Source organism: Microtus pennsylvanicus, chromosome 1 (genome assembly GCF_037038515.1).
Source record: "Microtus pennsylvanicus isolate mMicPen1 chromosome 1, mMicPen1.hap1, whole genome shotgun sequence".
In the NCBI taxonomy this organism is placed as follows: domain Eukaryota; kingdom Metazoa; phylum Chordata; class Mammalia; order Rodentia; family Cricetidae; genus Microtus; species Microtus pennsylvanicus.
The window spans coordinates 218,147,424-218,162,331 of record NC_134579.1 but is presented as its reverse complement, the minus strand read 5'-3'; the positions used below and the strand labels follow the sequence as shown (position 1 = coordinate 218,162,331).

General features: G+C 38.2%; 1 protein-coding gene across 18 annotated transcripts in view; it reads right to left on the bottom strand.

Moving 5' to 3' along the window:
• Afdn (afadin, adherens junction formation factor) overlaps positions 1 to 14,908 on the bottom strand; it is a 123,838-nt gene that overhangs the window by 62,274 nt on the left and 46,656 nt on the right. For 15 of the 18 annotated variants that reach the window (XR_012908164.1, XM_075951359.1, XM_075951366.1 and 12 more), the window contains exons 6-9: positions 13,590 to 13,747; positions 9,150 to 9,261; positions 4,932 to 5,099; positions 2,202 to 2,246 (exon numbers count right to left, since the gene is read on the bottom strand). Coding sequence is in view for 17 of the 18 variants with exons in the window: in XM_075951359.1 (XP_075807474.1) it covers positions 2,202 to 2,246; positions 4,932 to 5,099; positions 9,150 to 9,261; positions 13,590 to 13,747 (483 nt within the window). In the remaining variant the exon portion in view is untranslated. The remainder of the gene's footprint in view (positions 1 to 2,201; positions 2,247 to 4,931; positions 5,100 to 9,149; positions 9,262 to 13,589; positions 13,748 to 14,908) is intronic. The other 3 variants (XM_075951373.1, XM_075951302.1, XM_075951310.1) reach the window with 1 other exon arrangement.

The window sequence follows — 14,908 nt, the reverse complement described above, 5'->3', positions numbered from 1 at the left end:
GATGCAGTCTGAACTCTTACAAACAAAAGACACCATAAATAGCTAAGGTCTCTAGAACCAAGTTTAGCTTTAGAGTACACAAAGTAATATTCTACTGATCTAATTTTCTATTTCTGAAATATTAACAAATCTATAACATCTGGGTGAAGGTATGTTGAAATATGAACGGCGGGCCCGCTTCCTGCCACCTGGCTAGCTTTACCCGAAATAATTACACGGAAACTGTATTCTTTTAAACACTGTTTGGCGCATTAGTTCCAGTCTCTTATTGGCTAGCTCTTACATATTGATCTAACCCATTTCTAATAATCTGTGTAGCCCACGAGGCGGCTTACCAGGGAAGATCTTAACCTGCGTCTGTATGGAGTGGGAGAATCATGGCGACTCACTGACTCAGCTTCTTCCTCCCAGAATTCTGTTCTGTTTACTCCGCCTATCTAAATTCTACCCTATCAGAGGGCCAAGCAGTTTCTTTATTAGTTAACCAATGAAAGCAACAGATTAGAAAGAAATCACTCCCATATCAAAGGTAAGATGAGACTGGAGCATGTCAAAGACATATGCCTAATATGGACTTTGCAAAATGGCTTAAGTTGTTTCCCTTCGCCCTGGAATATTTCCATCTATAATAATTCTCAGAAACTATGGATTTAAACGAGACATCAAATCACAGAAGCTTAACACTGATTAGCTTGATTAATGTCAACACTTCGGATACTGAAGGGAAAAGAAGTTTAAAGCCAGCAACGTGTCTCAATAACAAAACCAAAACTTTATAGGCTTTTCCTGGACGTGGATTCCTCTCCTCCTGGAATGTTTACTGCCCCATATTGTTATGGGCAGCTCACAATTCTTGTCTTTCCTGATCTTCTGAGTACAGGAATCTTGTATCAGAAAGAAAACCACTGAACAGGCCCCCATCAATTCTGAACTCCTTCATAGCTAGGCCACACTGGCCTTCTTTAATAACTGATGTTCTAGAGCAAACAGTCATATTAAAACTGAAAGAAAATAATTGAATATAGATACACAAACAACACAAATGAATTACAAAGGAAAAAAGTAAGTAACCATGTGTGTCGAAGTAACAAGAACACCAAAGACTTGTCTGCTAAGAACAGTGTTCACGTTAACGTTCTCCTGCAGTAAATAAATAAATTAATTAATTAAATTACCTTTTAACATCAACAGACTCAGGGCTGCTTTCCCAGTCTCTCCTTTCTTACTGCACTTCATTGTTGTAGAAAAACCACAGACAAATTTGTGTACAGTGCAGAGAACCTAATAGCTACAGGACAAGTGGATGACAGAGCATCTAGTCTAAACTGAGAAAGGGTGGCAAGTGAGGACAGCTGAAGAGCTTTGTCCTTTGAGCTCTCTCCCAGTGACAGCCCACCTCCAGTTCTGGTCTAGAAGCTGATGATCACAAGCAGGAGTAATATGGGCGTTCCCTCAGCCTCCATTCCAATTGCTCTCCATCTCCAAGGAGCACTGTACAGTCAGCTGTTCACAGCACCTGGATGCTTCTCCAGGGGAAAACTGAGGATATCTGAAGTACTATAGGAAGAAGACCCTAAGAAGCTCTAAGACCCATGGCAGACACAATAAGCTACCAGAGCCCTACCCAAGTTTTAGATTGCAACTTTTCCCCAGGTTTTGTGATATTCATGTCTATTTAACATGCCATACATCTTGGGATAGAAACTACTTTTAAACACAAATTCCATGACCATCTAACACATAGCCGATAGGAAATATACCCAACATACTTAGAGTACCTGGGTGAGGACTATACCCATTACACGAGGTCATCGATTACACGGCTTTCCCTTCTGTCTTCACATCAGCACTTAAGACACTTCATGTTTGGAGTGAGGGATGCTTAGCCTATTCTCTAAGTATGAAAGGAACACAAGCCACACAGCACAGCTCAAGAGCATGTAAAGGCCCTTTGCCTGCAGTCTACAGTTCTGGAGCCAATCCTCTGCCTACAATCACTTCCCACAATGAACCTGGGAAATGAAAGCAGCAAGAAAGCTTCCAATAAATCATCTGGGTGCTGGACGTAGGGCACTGAGCAGAAACAAACAGAAGGAGACATGTACACTTCTTTCACAGGCAGTATGGTGTTCAGTCAACACTGCACACCTCAGAAGTTCCATTAGTGCCCCATTACAGAGTAGTATTAAGTATAGCATTACCTTCATAGGTGTGATAGCTGTAGTACGCAAAGTGATTCCTTCTCCCTGGGATTAAGAGACATGCCAGGGCCCAGGTGAAGGCAGCATCAGCAGGAGAGAGACCATGCAGAACAGGTGGGAAAGGGAAGGAGGAGAAGAGATGCAAAGGGTGAGCTTCAGTGAGATGTTTCAAAGGAAGAAATGGCAAATTTTACCCACTAGCATTCAGAGCTGTGTGGAAAAGACTACAGCAGACCCCAGTCAGTGTTTTAGAAACCAATGTAGACTGTTAAGGAAAACAGCAGGACAATAGGTGAGTCACCAGGCAGCAGGACAGCTTTGTTAACAGTGAGTTAACCTGATAGAAAGTTACCATCCCACTTGGCTGGCTCCTTCTGTTTAAAACACACAAGAAAATCCACTCTTCTGTAAAGCTGTAAATAAACCTGCACCTCAGAAACTCCTGCCAATATCTATCAGGTATTCTACACTGAAGGCACACATCTGATTGACAATGTGCCTGGTGGAAATATAGCTCTTATCCATTCCTAACATATCAATGCGCATGAATATTTCTCATAATGGAAAATAATCCCTCAGCATACTCATCTAAAACGGCATCATGATATAGCTCTGATGCAACAAAGACCTTATTCTAGCACTCAGGCCTGTCATCAAAACCATAACCTTTAGGACAAAACTCAGATATCTTAGGTATCAATGCAATAATAAAGGCAGTTCTTACCAGCAGCCCAGAAAACTTCGAAGGGAATGTGGGCCTGGAGAGCCACTGACACTAATATTGAACCGTGCTCATCAGCTGGCATAAGAGAAAGTCTTACTCATATTCACCCCTCTGTCTATGTAAGGAACTCAATCAATGTCGCCCAAAGGTAACAGAGTGCTAAGAAACATATTAGTGAACATGCAATAATGTGGTTTCTAGTATCTTGACAAAAAGTAGTACAGAATTTCTCTTTATCTACGGTTATTATCTTTAAAGACAAAATATTCTATGCATGTGATTATTTGAGAGACAAGTAAAAACTAAGCAGTCAAAATGGAAGCACTCATTAGAACATGAGCTGGGATGTAATCAGTGTTTTCACCGTTCTATATCATACAGCCTCTCTGCTATCCACCAAAATCTGTCTTCTACCACACATTTAAAAATTAGTGTCAGCTGCTTAATAACTAAGACTCTTCAACTATCAAACCTACGTTCTACAACCAATGCACCAGTCATGCCCCCCACCCCCCACACCCCCGCCAAGACAGGGTTTCTTTGGTTAACAGTCCTGTCTGTCCTGGAACGCTCTGTAGACCAGGCTAATCTCAAACTCATAGAGAGATCCACCTGCCTCTGCTTCCTGAGTGCTGGGCTTAAAAGTGTGTGCCACCATCGCCTGGTTCTGATGCAACATTTTAATGAACAGACCACATACTTGAAAAATAGCCTAAAATTTTTCAGTCAAAAACAAATGGTGTTTTCGCTGTTCGTCTTCTTTCCTTCAGATAAACAATCACCAATGTTCCCCTTACATTACAGACAATAGTATCACAAGGATATCTCCAATTTACAGTGGAAAATAAAACTTCAAAATTAATTTCCCGGATAGAGAATTGAGGACAAAGCACAGTGCTAAATTCCCCACAAAGTACTTAGCAACTAAAACAGGTTTTCAAGCATAATTAAATATAAAACTACTCCCCTAGAACCACACTGTCAAGAGCATAAATTACAGTACATTCAAACATTACTGTCCTACCACATGAATGTAAACCAGCTGTCTCCTAAGACTGTTGACCACAAAGAATATATCTAATCTCTAGTAAATTATAATTAAACAACCTTAGACATAAAAATAAAAATTAAAAACCAAAGGAGGGAAGAACTATATATTATTTATGCAATGTATTCTTTTTATGCTATTTTCCTGTAATTATTAACTTTTACTTTAGTTGCTAACTAGGAGTCAGTGAATGAAATATCTTCATAACATTCAATAATACAGGTCACATAATAGCATCTTAGTAACTAAATTAGGAATGATGTGATTTTAACTGACTGATAAATGTCATGTAGAGCACATATATGCAATACATACTTCATGGGGAATCTGTGTATACATGAAACACTTAAAGAATGTCAGTGTATTTGTCTACCTGACGACTAAGTTACGGCAACATCTTTAGCTGTAAAAACTCTGTAAGTGATATAATTAGAAGACTAATATGAATATAAATTTATGATGTTACTTTAAAACATGCTACTAGTTACTAAGCTAGGTTTCAAAGGCATAGTATTATTAAATCTAAGGAAATTCCTTTTGAACACTGTACATAAATCATAAATACTAATACAATCTAAGGAAATTCCTTTTGAACACTGTACATAAATCATAAATACTAATACAATCTCTTCCTCTCATACACATACATGCAGACTGTCTCCAGCTGAGTACATTTCAATTTGTTGCTAGTACATTAACTAAAGTTCCTTTGGAAATTTTTTCTTAAAAGTAACTGATTACTTAAAACTTTAAATGCTACTCATTAAAGCTTGTTAGATGCATTTTTGTTCATGTGGACTTTATTTTTATGGATGAATTAATGTATTCTGTGGCCTTAGTGATGCCACCTTATAAATGTTACACTTTTTAAGTAAATGGACACTTAAAAATAATACATTAAAAAGTAGAAACATTTATACTAAAAGTATACATTTCCCGATAGGGCCAGCTTTCTCACCGGGGCTTAACTCTACTAAGTAGGGTAGTTTCTCAGGAGGAAGAGCAGAACCATAGCCAGACCCATCAACTCTGTCCTTCCCCTTCAGCGGCTTCCCTTCAACGTGTTTCTTCATTTTCTTTGGGATATAGTCTGGTGGTCTCCTCTTCAGTTGAAAGACTAAAATCCCTAGAACAGCAACAATAGCAATTATCAATGGAGCAAATGTGGTAGTGATGATAACTGACTGACAAACATTTGCCCAAACCAAGAACATGGATTTTAATCATATCTGCCAAGGAGTAGAGGAGCAAAGCTCATCCAATTGATATCTTAACTCAGTGTGCTCTGAAAAATTCTAAACAAGCAACATGAATAAATTATTTTTAACTGACAGGCAGAGCTACCAAAGGATAGCATATGCTAGTAAACAGCTTGTTAGTTTAAAAGTAACGAACCTGCACTTGTAGATAGACCTATCAACATTAATACACAAATACACAAATGATGTGGGATTCCCCCTCTGTATGCTGTGATTACCATTGGTTAATAAATTGTCTTAGGCCTACACAGGGCAGAACAGAGCTAGGCAGGGAAAACTAAACTGAATGCTGGAAGAAAGAAGGCAGAGTGAGGGAGAAGCTATGGAGCCACAGCCAGAGACATTTGAAACTTTGCCAGTAAGCCACAGCCACGTGACGGTACGCAGATTAATGGAGATGGGTTAGTTTAGGATGTAAGAGTTAGCCACAAATATGCTTAAGCTATTGGCCAAACAGTATTGCAAATAATATAGTTTCTGTGTGGTTATTTGGGGAGTCTGGGCAGCCGGGAACACATAAGCAGACTCCTAAAACAAACTGATCCCCAACTAAATCCACTTAAACCTGACTTTGGGAAGGAATTCTAGGCACAAAACAAAACAAACAAACAAGAAACAGAGTTAAGCACTCCTTTCAGAGAGGTTTTCCTGAGTAAGTGGTAGTAAATAAAAAGCCATGCGGTTTTGAAAGAACAGCTTTCTGGGCCATGTTGCCAGCTAGAACTCTTGTCTCTTTCAGGAGGCTGGGCATTTGAATGGGGTTTGTGGGCAGTGTGCTGCAAGTTACTTGGTGGCAGCATGGGCCAACTGCTTCCCAGAGTTGAGGTGGTGAGGATGGCTCCTGCCCGGCAATCTCAGAGGCAGTGATGGGACTTATACCATGTTAGACGGGGCAGAGCAAGCAGGCAGCACTGTATCTGCCCTAGCAATGCCACTGCTTTAGCATTTTAAGGAGGAGTCCTGGTCTAAAATGAATTACAGATACACAGGAAAGGCAAATTCAGATGGAAAAGACCTCTAAGTGGGTCACAGTGTTGGATAAATGTACATAGGTTTGGGAGAGAGAGAAGAAAAAGACTATAGAGAGTTGGAAAAAAATGTAAATTGTTAAAAAAAAATAAAGTCTTTAAAAAGACAGAGTACAGACAGCCATAGATTAAAAAATAAAGAAATAAGGCACGTAAAGATGGAAAATACACAGAGAGTCTGGATTATGTATATTATTGTGTTTTCCTTGAAATTTTGACTGTGAAGGAACTAAGTACAGAGAAATATTTCATTGTACAGACTGTTAAACTAAACCAGCATATATACTCTAAAGGTATCTCGACTTCAAAATTTGGGTCTTAGAATATGTTGCTTTGGAAAAGAGGTTTTTCTTTTGTTTCCACAGAGGAAGAGAACCTGTGGAATCCTTCCAGAAGATCCCATGAAAGTTTGCTGTGAACAACACCCCCCCAAAAAAATACTTTGCTCAACAAAAAGCAGGAAACAGTTTGGAGATAACTATGCCCAAATTCTCTAAATGATTGGTTATAAATGTTTATATTTAAAGGGGGATATGATATAGATATGAATACTTTGCATTGGTATATATCTTGGATTATTGATATAAATTTAAGGTCAATTTTATTATACTGTATATATGTATTTTTGATCTTGATTAAGGTATTTTGTTTGTACAGCTCACTTAAAAATGTAATGTATAATTAAGAAATATAGGTTAGTAGAGAGTTATCTGTAATAGTCAAGCTTGTAGTCATGTTAGGTTTTCTAGATATAAAGAGATATATTTTAAGTTAGATAGATAATCTTCAAAACTTTCAAAGACCTACAGAATATGGCATTTAAAATATTTTAAGATTTTAGGGCTTTTCATGTGCTCCTGGCAGCACTAATCTACTTCACGAGGAAGATGGGCACTGAAGAGGCTCCTTATGAAGTTTGTTGGCAATTTGGGCAGGGGACTGCTCTTGCTTGGACTGCTGTATGAAATGGACATGCAGGGCCCACAGAGAAATGACAGCTAAACTTGCCTAAAGGTGAGACAACCCTTTAGGCTTCCTGCTTCATGAAAGAGTCTGCTAGATATTCTGCAGGACACAGAAGAAAGTGAATGACAAACTGCCAATATAAGCGGACCTGTCTTTGAAATTTCCTGCTTCGTGAAAGTCTGCCAGACACTATGGGCCAGTAGGCTTAACATGGGTGCCCACAATGTTACAGAACTTTGGATGACTGTCCAGGCAGCAAGATGTCTCTGTCAATTCTAGAGTTTTGGAAGTTGCTTACACTGTACTTCCTGTTTACTTAGGTAATATTATATCATTCTGGAGTCTTTGATGGAGTTGAAGAATATATATAGTTTTCCTTAGTTATAATAAAAGATAAAGTAGATATAAATATTTTAACTGTAATTCTTGCTTAATACTTATTTTGTTAAATGTAATTTTACTATGTGAAAGTTAAAACCTTCCTTTCAATTTAAACAGAAAAGGGGAGGTGACGTGGGATTCCCCTCTGTATGAATACCACTGGATAATAAACTATCTTGGGCCTGTGCAGGGCAGAAGAGAGTTAGGCAGGGAAAACTAAACTGAATACTGGGAGAAAGAAGGCAGAGTCAGGGAGAAGCCATGGACCCCCCCCCCCCCAGAGACAGACACTGGATATTTACATGGAAAGCCACAGCCACGTGGTGATAAACAGATTAATGAGATGGGTTAGTTTAGAATATGAGTTAGCCAGAAATACATTGAAGCTATTGGCCAGTTATTATAAATAATATAGTTTTTGTGCGGTTATTTCAGGAATCTGAGCAGCCAGGAACACACAAGCAGACTCCTACAACCCACAAACATCTCAGTTGACCTGTATTTTATTCAAATGAATTAACTCAAAATTCAAAATAACTTTAAAATAAGTTTAACTTTTATACCTGTCTAGAATAGTGCAGAATAAGTATTTTAATGAAACTGGAAATGCACTTATTCTTAGGGTTTTTTTTAAATAGTTTTAAATTATCAATCTACAGACCATATGATTATTACATAGGATCAGAAAGAATTTTTATATCTTCATTAATATAAAGGCACTCACCTAGAAATCAACTGTATCAATCTTAATGTTAGAAACTATACTTCATAAAAGCATAGCATTAAACACTTTGCTGCTTTGAATAGAGAAAAACATCTGACTAGTGACAAACACACACCATTTCAAGTTGGGCATCCCTAAACCAAAAACACCTGAAATCCAAAGTGCTACAAATGAAAACAAACCTCAATAGAGGCAGCAGAAGAAACACCAATACATCAATACATTAAAACCTATGGACTAAATTATACGCAGGCTATGTGTATAAGGCAAATACAAACGAAGGTGATGTTTAGACTTGCATCCATCTGTGAAGTTATCTCATTATGAATGTAAAAACACTCAAGTCTGAAATGTTCGGGGATCTGAAACACTTCTGGGTTCTGAGTACTTCTAGTAAGGATTATTCAACCTATATATGAAATGGCTGTATTACTGGAAAAACTTCAGGCTTGTAGGGTACTTTCTCTGCCTAATAAATTTGCTCACATACCACATAACTCATGTGGATCTATGGACATTGTTTCACAGCTCATCGATAACAATGATCTGTCCCTGCTAATAGTCTGGCATTTCACCTGCAATATCATCTTCACGTGACACTCAAATACGCTGAGTGCGGCTCCACAGGCAAAGGTACCACCACAGAGATGTTCTACAAGTCTATGAAAACATTGGCCAATGCAAAGATACTCCCCCACTGAACTCCCCCTCCTCCCTTACACGCACACACTTTCCTTGTCATCTGATGAACAAGAGTTACCAGAAATCTGACAGGTTGATACTGAGGAAATCCCCTAGTAATAAAGTTTACTGTCTACCTTTGTCACTTGGCCATTCCCTGAAGATTTGTAAAGGACACTCATCATCATCAAGAATAACTTCCTTAGCACCTCTTTCATCAGAATGTTGGGCTCCAGGGGGAAGCATAACCTAATGAAAAAATAATTAACAATGAATAAAAAAAGAAGATCAACAAGTACTCAAAAGCAGTGTTGCCGTTATTTTTGCTCTTACTCTATGGCCCAGGCTAGCCTCAAACTTCCAACCTTCCTGTTTCCTGAGTACTGGTGCAGTCCTGTACCTACCTTGAAAGTACTGCTCCGAATGAGCATGGACAGGTAGACAGACAAGAAAGACAGACAGACAGACAGACAGACAGACAGACAGACAGACAGACAGATATATGATAAATAAAACTATCAAGCACTATAAATAATTTCTACTGGTGACAAAATAAAACATTAACAAAGTATAGGAAACGGTTTTAAACAAAAAGTTTACTTGGACAGTGAATTTGGCAATTTTTATTCGCCTAGCTCTTAACAAGAACTGGACTATTTGCATTTGTTTATTACAAATTTTCACATGGAAAAACCACACAGAACAGCTAATCTTCAAACAATTTACGGAAAGAGAACTCCTCTACTGAGGTCCTCTGCAGTCCAGTCCCTACTCCATCTTTCACATCCAAGCAAATATTTATAAAGCAAATTCATGTAATCTGAAATCTTTAAAATAGTTTCTATTGTAAATAACTGTATGGTTTAAATTATAAGCAGACTGTTAGGTATATTATATAACCATCAACAGCTGTTTTCAGGCAACTGTTTGATGACATTGTGTCCACTGTGCTCTCAGGAAAGACTGCATGGGATGTGACTGATGCCTCTACAGACACTGCCGAGCTTATCCTTTCTCTTCACTCTGGTCCAGTGTAAAGCAATGCAAGAAGCCAAGCCACTGCTTTCAACTTCTTAATGCAACAAACCTTAGTGTGCAAAATTATCACTATGCTTACACATAAAAGAGATCAAACAATTCTATGGAGATCTTCGAATTAGCTTTAAAGGAAAAGGAATTATAGCACCACTAAGCTACCGTCATCTTTTCTCATTGGCATTTTTAATTAAATTCAATATCCTGCCACTTCAAGATTTGACCTTCAATTTTCTCTTTGTCACTATCTGTAACACTTATTTTTTTAGGCCACAATTTTTTTTTTAAGGTCCGACCAGGCCACATGCTTTCTACATCGCAGACCACTCTCTCTAGTCTGAAGATCCTGTTTCTGTTCTCCTCTTTGGCCTTTTGGTCTCCCTCCATCACTGTAAGCTCTTTTGGAGGGCAACTCTTAACTCTGTATTCTGGCAGAATAGCTAACAAACAGAAAAGATCTTAAATACTTAATCAATAATTATCTGAATAGATAAAATGGATAAAGGCTATGAAATAGCTGAAGTTTATATGGCAAGCTCAGAATATAATGCATTTCTACTTCAGGTAAATCACTAACTAGGCTGCCTAAAATTGCTCAAGAAAGCTGGTCAGGCTAGAGCAAAAGGACAAAAGTAAAGGAGCTCGTCCAGAGAAATCAAGCTCAAAAAGGACTTTCAACAAAGCTCAGTCTGTTTCTACAACTCTAGGTCCCTGATAAAATGGTTACTTTACTTTCTGATTTTAACAGTAAAAACAAGCCAACTTAGTTTAAGATGGAAATGCTACAAAGTTCATTATCATACACCAAACCATGTAGTTCCATAAAATATTAGCATCAAAGATTTATACAAAAACTCCCCTTTGTGAAATAATTGAGCAATGTCAAGTTTCAGATGCTAGACATTTAAAGCACAAGCCAAAGAGATATACAGATTAACAAAGAACAGAGTACGTGAACTGAACGACAGGGAGATGAAACAAGTGACTGAACAAAGCATTCAGAGGGAGAGAAAACAAAGCCTTTCTGCAATTTTGCTGGATGAATTGGGTATCCCAATAAAAGAAAAAAAATCAAAATAAACGTAACTTAAAATTAACACACTGAACTAATACATTAGCTAAAATAAAAATCAAAAGGAATGGGACAACAAGATGGCTCAATGGGTAAAGGCACCTGAAAGAGTGTCTTCTGAACAGTACAGGACCACCACACTCATGATCTCACCAGGAGCTGTTACTGCCTGTATAAGACCAGCATAAGATCGGGTCAGTCAGCATCCCATCACAGAGTGGAGAATGGCTTCCAAGTTCCCACCCCTAGCTAATAGGCTACGGACAGTTGATGACTTCTGGAGGAGGGAGAGTCAGTTTTCTTTAAGGAAATGGTCCCTGAAGTACTGACCATGCTTAGTTGATGGCTCCATACCCATGAATAAATATATTTGAAGCACAAATTGAACACAGTGGGGAAAGAGAGAGAGAGAGAGAGAAAGAGGAACATAAAGTTGAGAAGGGTGGGTGACAATCTAGGAGGAGCTAGAAGAGTGGGTGGGGATGGGGAGTTGAGTGTGATCAAACTACATTATATGCATTCAAGAAATGCTTAAAGAATAAAAATATTTAAAACACAAAAACCTGAAAAGTCGTGATAACATATTTCTAGAACCTCAGTACTGAGAGCAGAGAAAACAGGAGGATCCTAAAGCCCACACACCAGCCTAGCCAAAACACTGAGCTTCAGGTTCAATTAAGAGAGAGCCTGCTCAAAATGGAAAGTGAAAAACAAAGACACCAAACATCAATCTAGCCTCCTCTTCCTTCTTCCCTCCCTCCCTCCGTCCCTCCGCCCTCTCTCTCTCACACGCACGCACGTGCATACACACTAATGTGGAATTCCCCTCTGTATGTTGTGAATATGTTTTATTACCACTGGTTAATAAAGAAGCTACTTCAGCCTATGGCAGAGCAAAAAAAAAAATATCAGGTGGGAAATCTGAACAGAGATATATAAAGAGAATAGGTAGAGTCAAAGAGGCCCAAGAAGCAAGAGGTTCCAGAAAGCCACAGCCTTGTGGAGATACACAGATTAATAAAAATGGATTAATTTAAGATATAAGAGCTACCTAGGAATATGCTTAAGCTGTTGGCCAAGCAGTACTGTAATTAACATAGTTTCTGTGTGATTATTCATGTCTGGGAGGCCAGAAACAAAAGAGCAGTCTCTGCTTACACACAATATATTTTCTTTTTAAGTTACTTGCTGTAATAAAACAGTGATCTTTGTTTTAAAATCTATTAGGATTTATTTCTTTCTGCTTCCTGACTCGGGATAAAATGTGACCAGCTGCCTCACATTCCAGCTGCCATGCATTTCTACCACAATGGACTGTATCCTCAAACCATGAGCAAAAATAACCCCTCCTTTCCAAAGCAAAATAAAATTACTGTCAGCTATAATTGGACAATACTGCATTCAATAAAGTGTACAATTACAACTGAGTCAGAAGCTAAGAATTTCTAATTAGTTAATGGATAAATAGAAAATCTTCTGCATTTTACTTAATGTTACAGAATCAATTCTAGGACATAAACAACTACTATATTTGTTGATAACTAGAGTCGTCACAGGAAGGTAGAGTACCCCTGAGAAGATGTAGGTGGTTATTAAATCAGATTTTAATATAAATACAATGGTTGCCTCTGCTGGCTGATGCTGAAGGTGGAACACACTGATTGGAGAGAGCCGTAAAGTATACTGCTGACATGTTGTAGGTGCACTTTCATTGTTGGCTGACCTACCAGCTCAAGTGGGGAGACCAGCCCTGAATTTGATGCCAAGAGGCTGGGTCCCCAGATGAAAGAAAAGGGGGGATGAAGAAGGCAGACACCACATGCAAGCCCCACTCTTTGTGGACATGTCCACAGTGAAGTCGCTGCCTGTGGTCATCACATCCGAGCTTCTTCAAGTCTTTCAACAGAGGGTCAGAGGAGCGGCTCTCCAAGGAGCTATCAGACCTTCACCCTCAAACGAGGACTGCATAACTGGACCTCTGTGTGTATACAGATCTCCATATCTTGGACTGAAATGCTACCAGGTTTTCTGAATCTCCAACATGCAGCATTGTGAGTCTACTTTACTTATATATAATACTTATATATAATGGGTGCGTAATTATATAAGTATTATATAAATTGGTTATACTCCTCTATAACTCTGACTCACTTGATATATGTACAAAATAAAACTTGGAAGAATGTCTATCGAAATGTTAATGATGAAGTTATCTTTTGGTATATTTTTGGGTTATGTTTTATTCAATTTTTCTTTTTTTAAAGAAACCCATTACTTTTTGTTGCATTTATTATTCCCATATGTGCATGTAAGTGGGGGGGGTCGTCTTGCATGTGAATGAATACACATACACACACACAACACACCTCAAATTAGAAAACAAAACCAAAAAAAAAAAAAACCCTTTCCTTTAAATGCAAAGTCTTGGCAGGAATAATCCTGAGGAGCAGTATTAATTCATGGTTCATACCCGGGCAATGCAGTAGTCCTTGGGATTCTCTTTTTCCAGACCATACTTCTCCAGAGATTCCGCTACAGCAAAGTCTGCGGAATCTGTAGTAGACAGCAGGATTGTCTTGTATGGAATATTTGGTTTTAAACTATCTGCATATATTCTCAATGTTCCACCTGGAAAAAAATTATTTTACATCTTTGAGTTCATCTTCATTTTAAGTCAATGACATGAGCTGCTACTCACACACAATCACCTATGAAGAGGGCACTGAAGTACCAACAACAGTGGCACAAATACATTCAGTATCAACCTGGGGCTGGCTTCCTCTACAGGGAAATGAGGAAGAAGGGCTCCTGAGTCTGACTGTGGTACAGTTCTCTTACTTTCCCTGTTCCCAACTTCCCCTACACCTGTATAGTGTGAGAACTATTTCCTCACAAGATATTCCATGACAAAAAACAGATTTAAACAATATGTAACCACAAACCCAGCCTTAGAGAAAGTACTAGAAGGAAAACCCCAACGAAAGGAAGCTAACTGCACCCCCAAAAACACAGGCATCTGATAATCCCCCACCAGCATAACCCAAAGAAGGGAAACACACAAACACTACTACTGAAAAATAACAAGAATTAACAAACACTGGTCATTAATAACTCTTAATATCAATGGTCTCAATTCACCTATAAAAAGACAGACTAAGAGAATGGATACATAAATAGGATTCAATATTCTGTTGTGTATAAGAAACATAAAACCTCAAAGACAGACGCTACCTCAGAGTAAAAAAATGGGAAAAGGTTTTCCAATCAAATGGACCTAAGAAACAAGCAGGTATAGCTTTCCTAATCTAATAAAATTGATTTCAAACTAAATTAAATTAAGTCAGAAGAGATAGAGAAGGACACTTTTTACTCATAACAAGAACAATTCATCAAGATGCAGTCCATGCTTTAATACAAGAAAAAACACCTACATATGTAAAAGAAACATTACTAAAACTTAAATTGCACACCAAATGCCACACAAATAATAGAAGACTTCAACACTCCACTTTCGCCAATGTACGTGTCAACCAGACAGAAACTTAACAGAGAAATAAGAGAACTAATAGATGTCATGAATCAAATGGACTTATCAGACATCTATATAACATTCTATCCAAACACAGAAGAATATACCTTCTTCTCAGCACCTCATGGAACCTTCTCTAAAATTGACCACATTCTCAATAACAAAGCAAACCTCCACAGACAGAAAAAAATTGGAGTAAGCCCCTGTGTCTTATCAGATCATCATGGATTAAAGTTAGAATTTAACAATACTACTCTCAG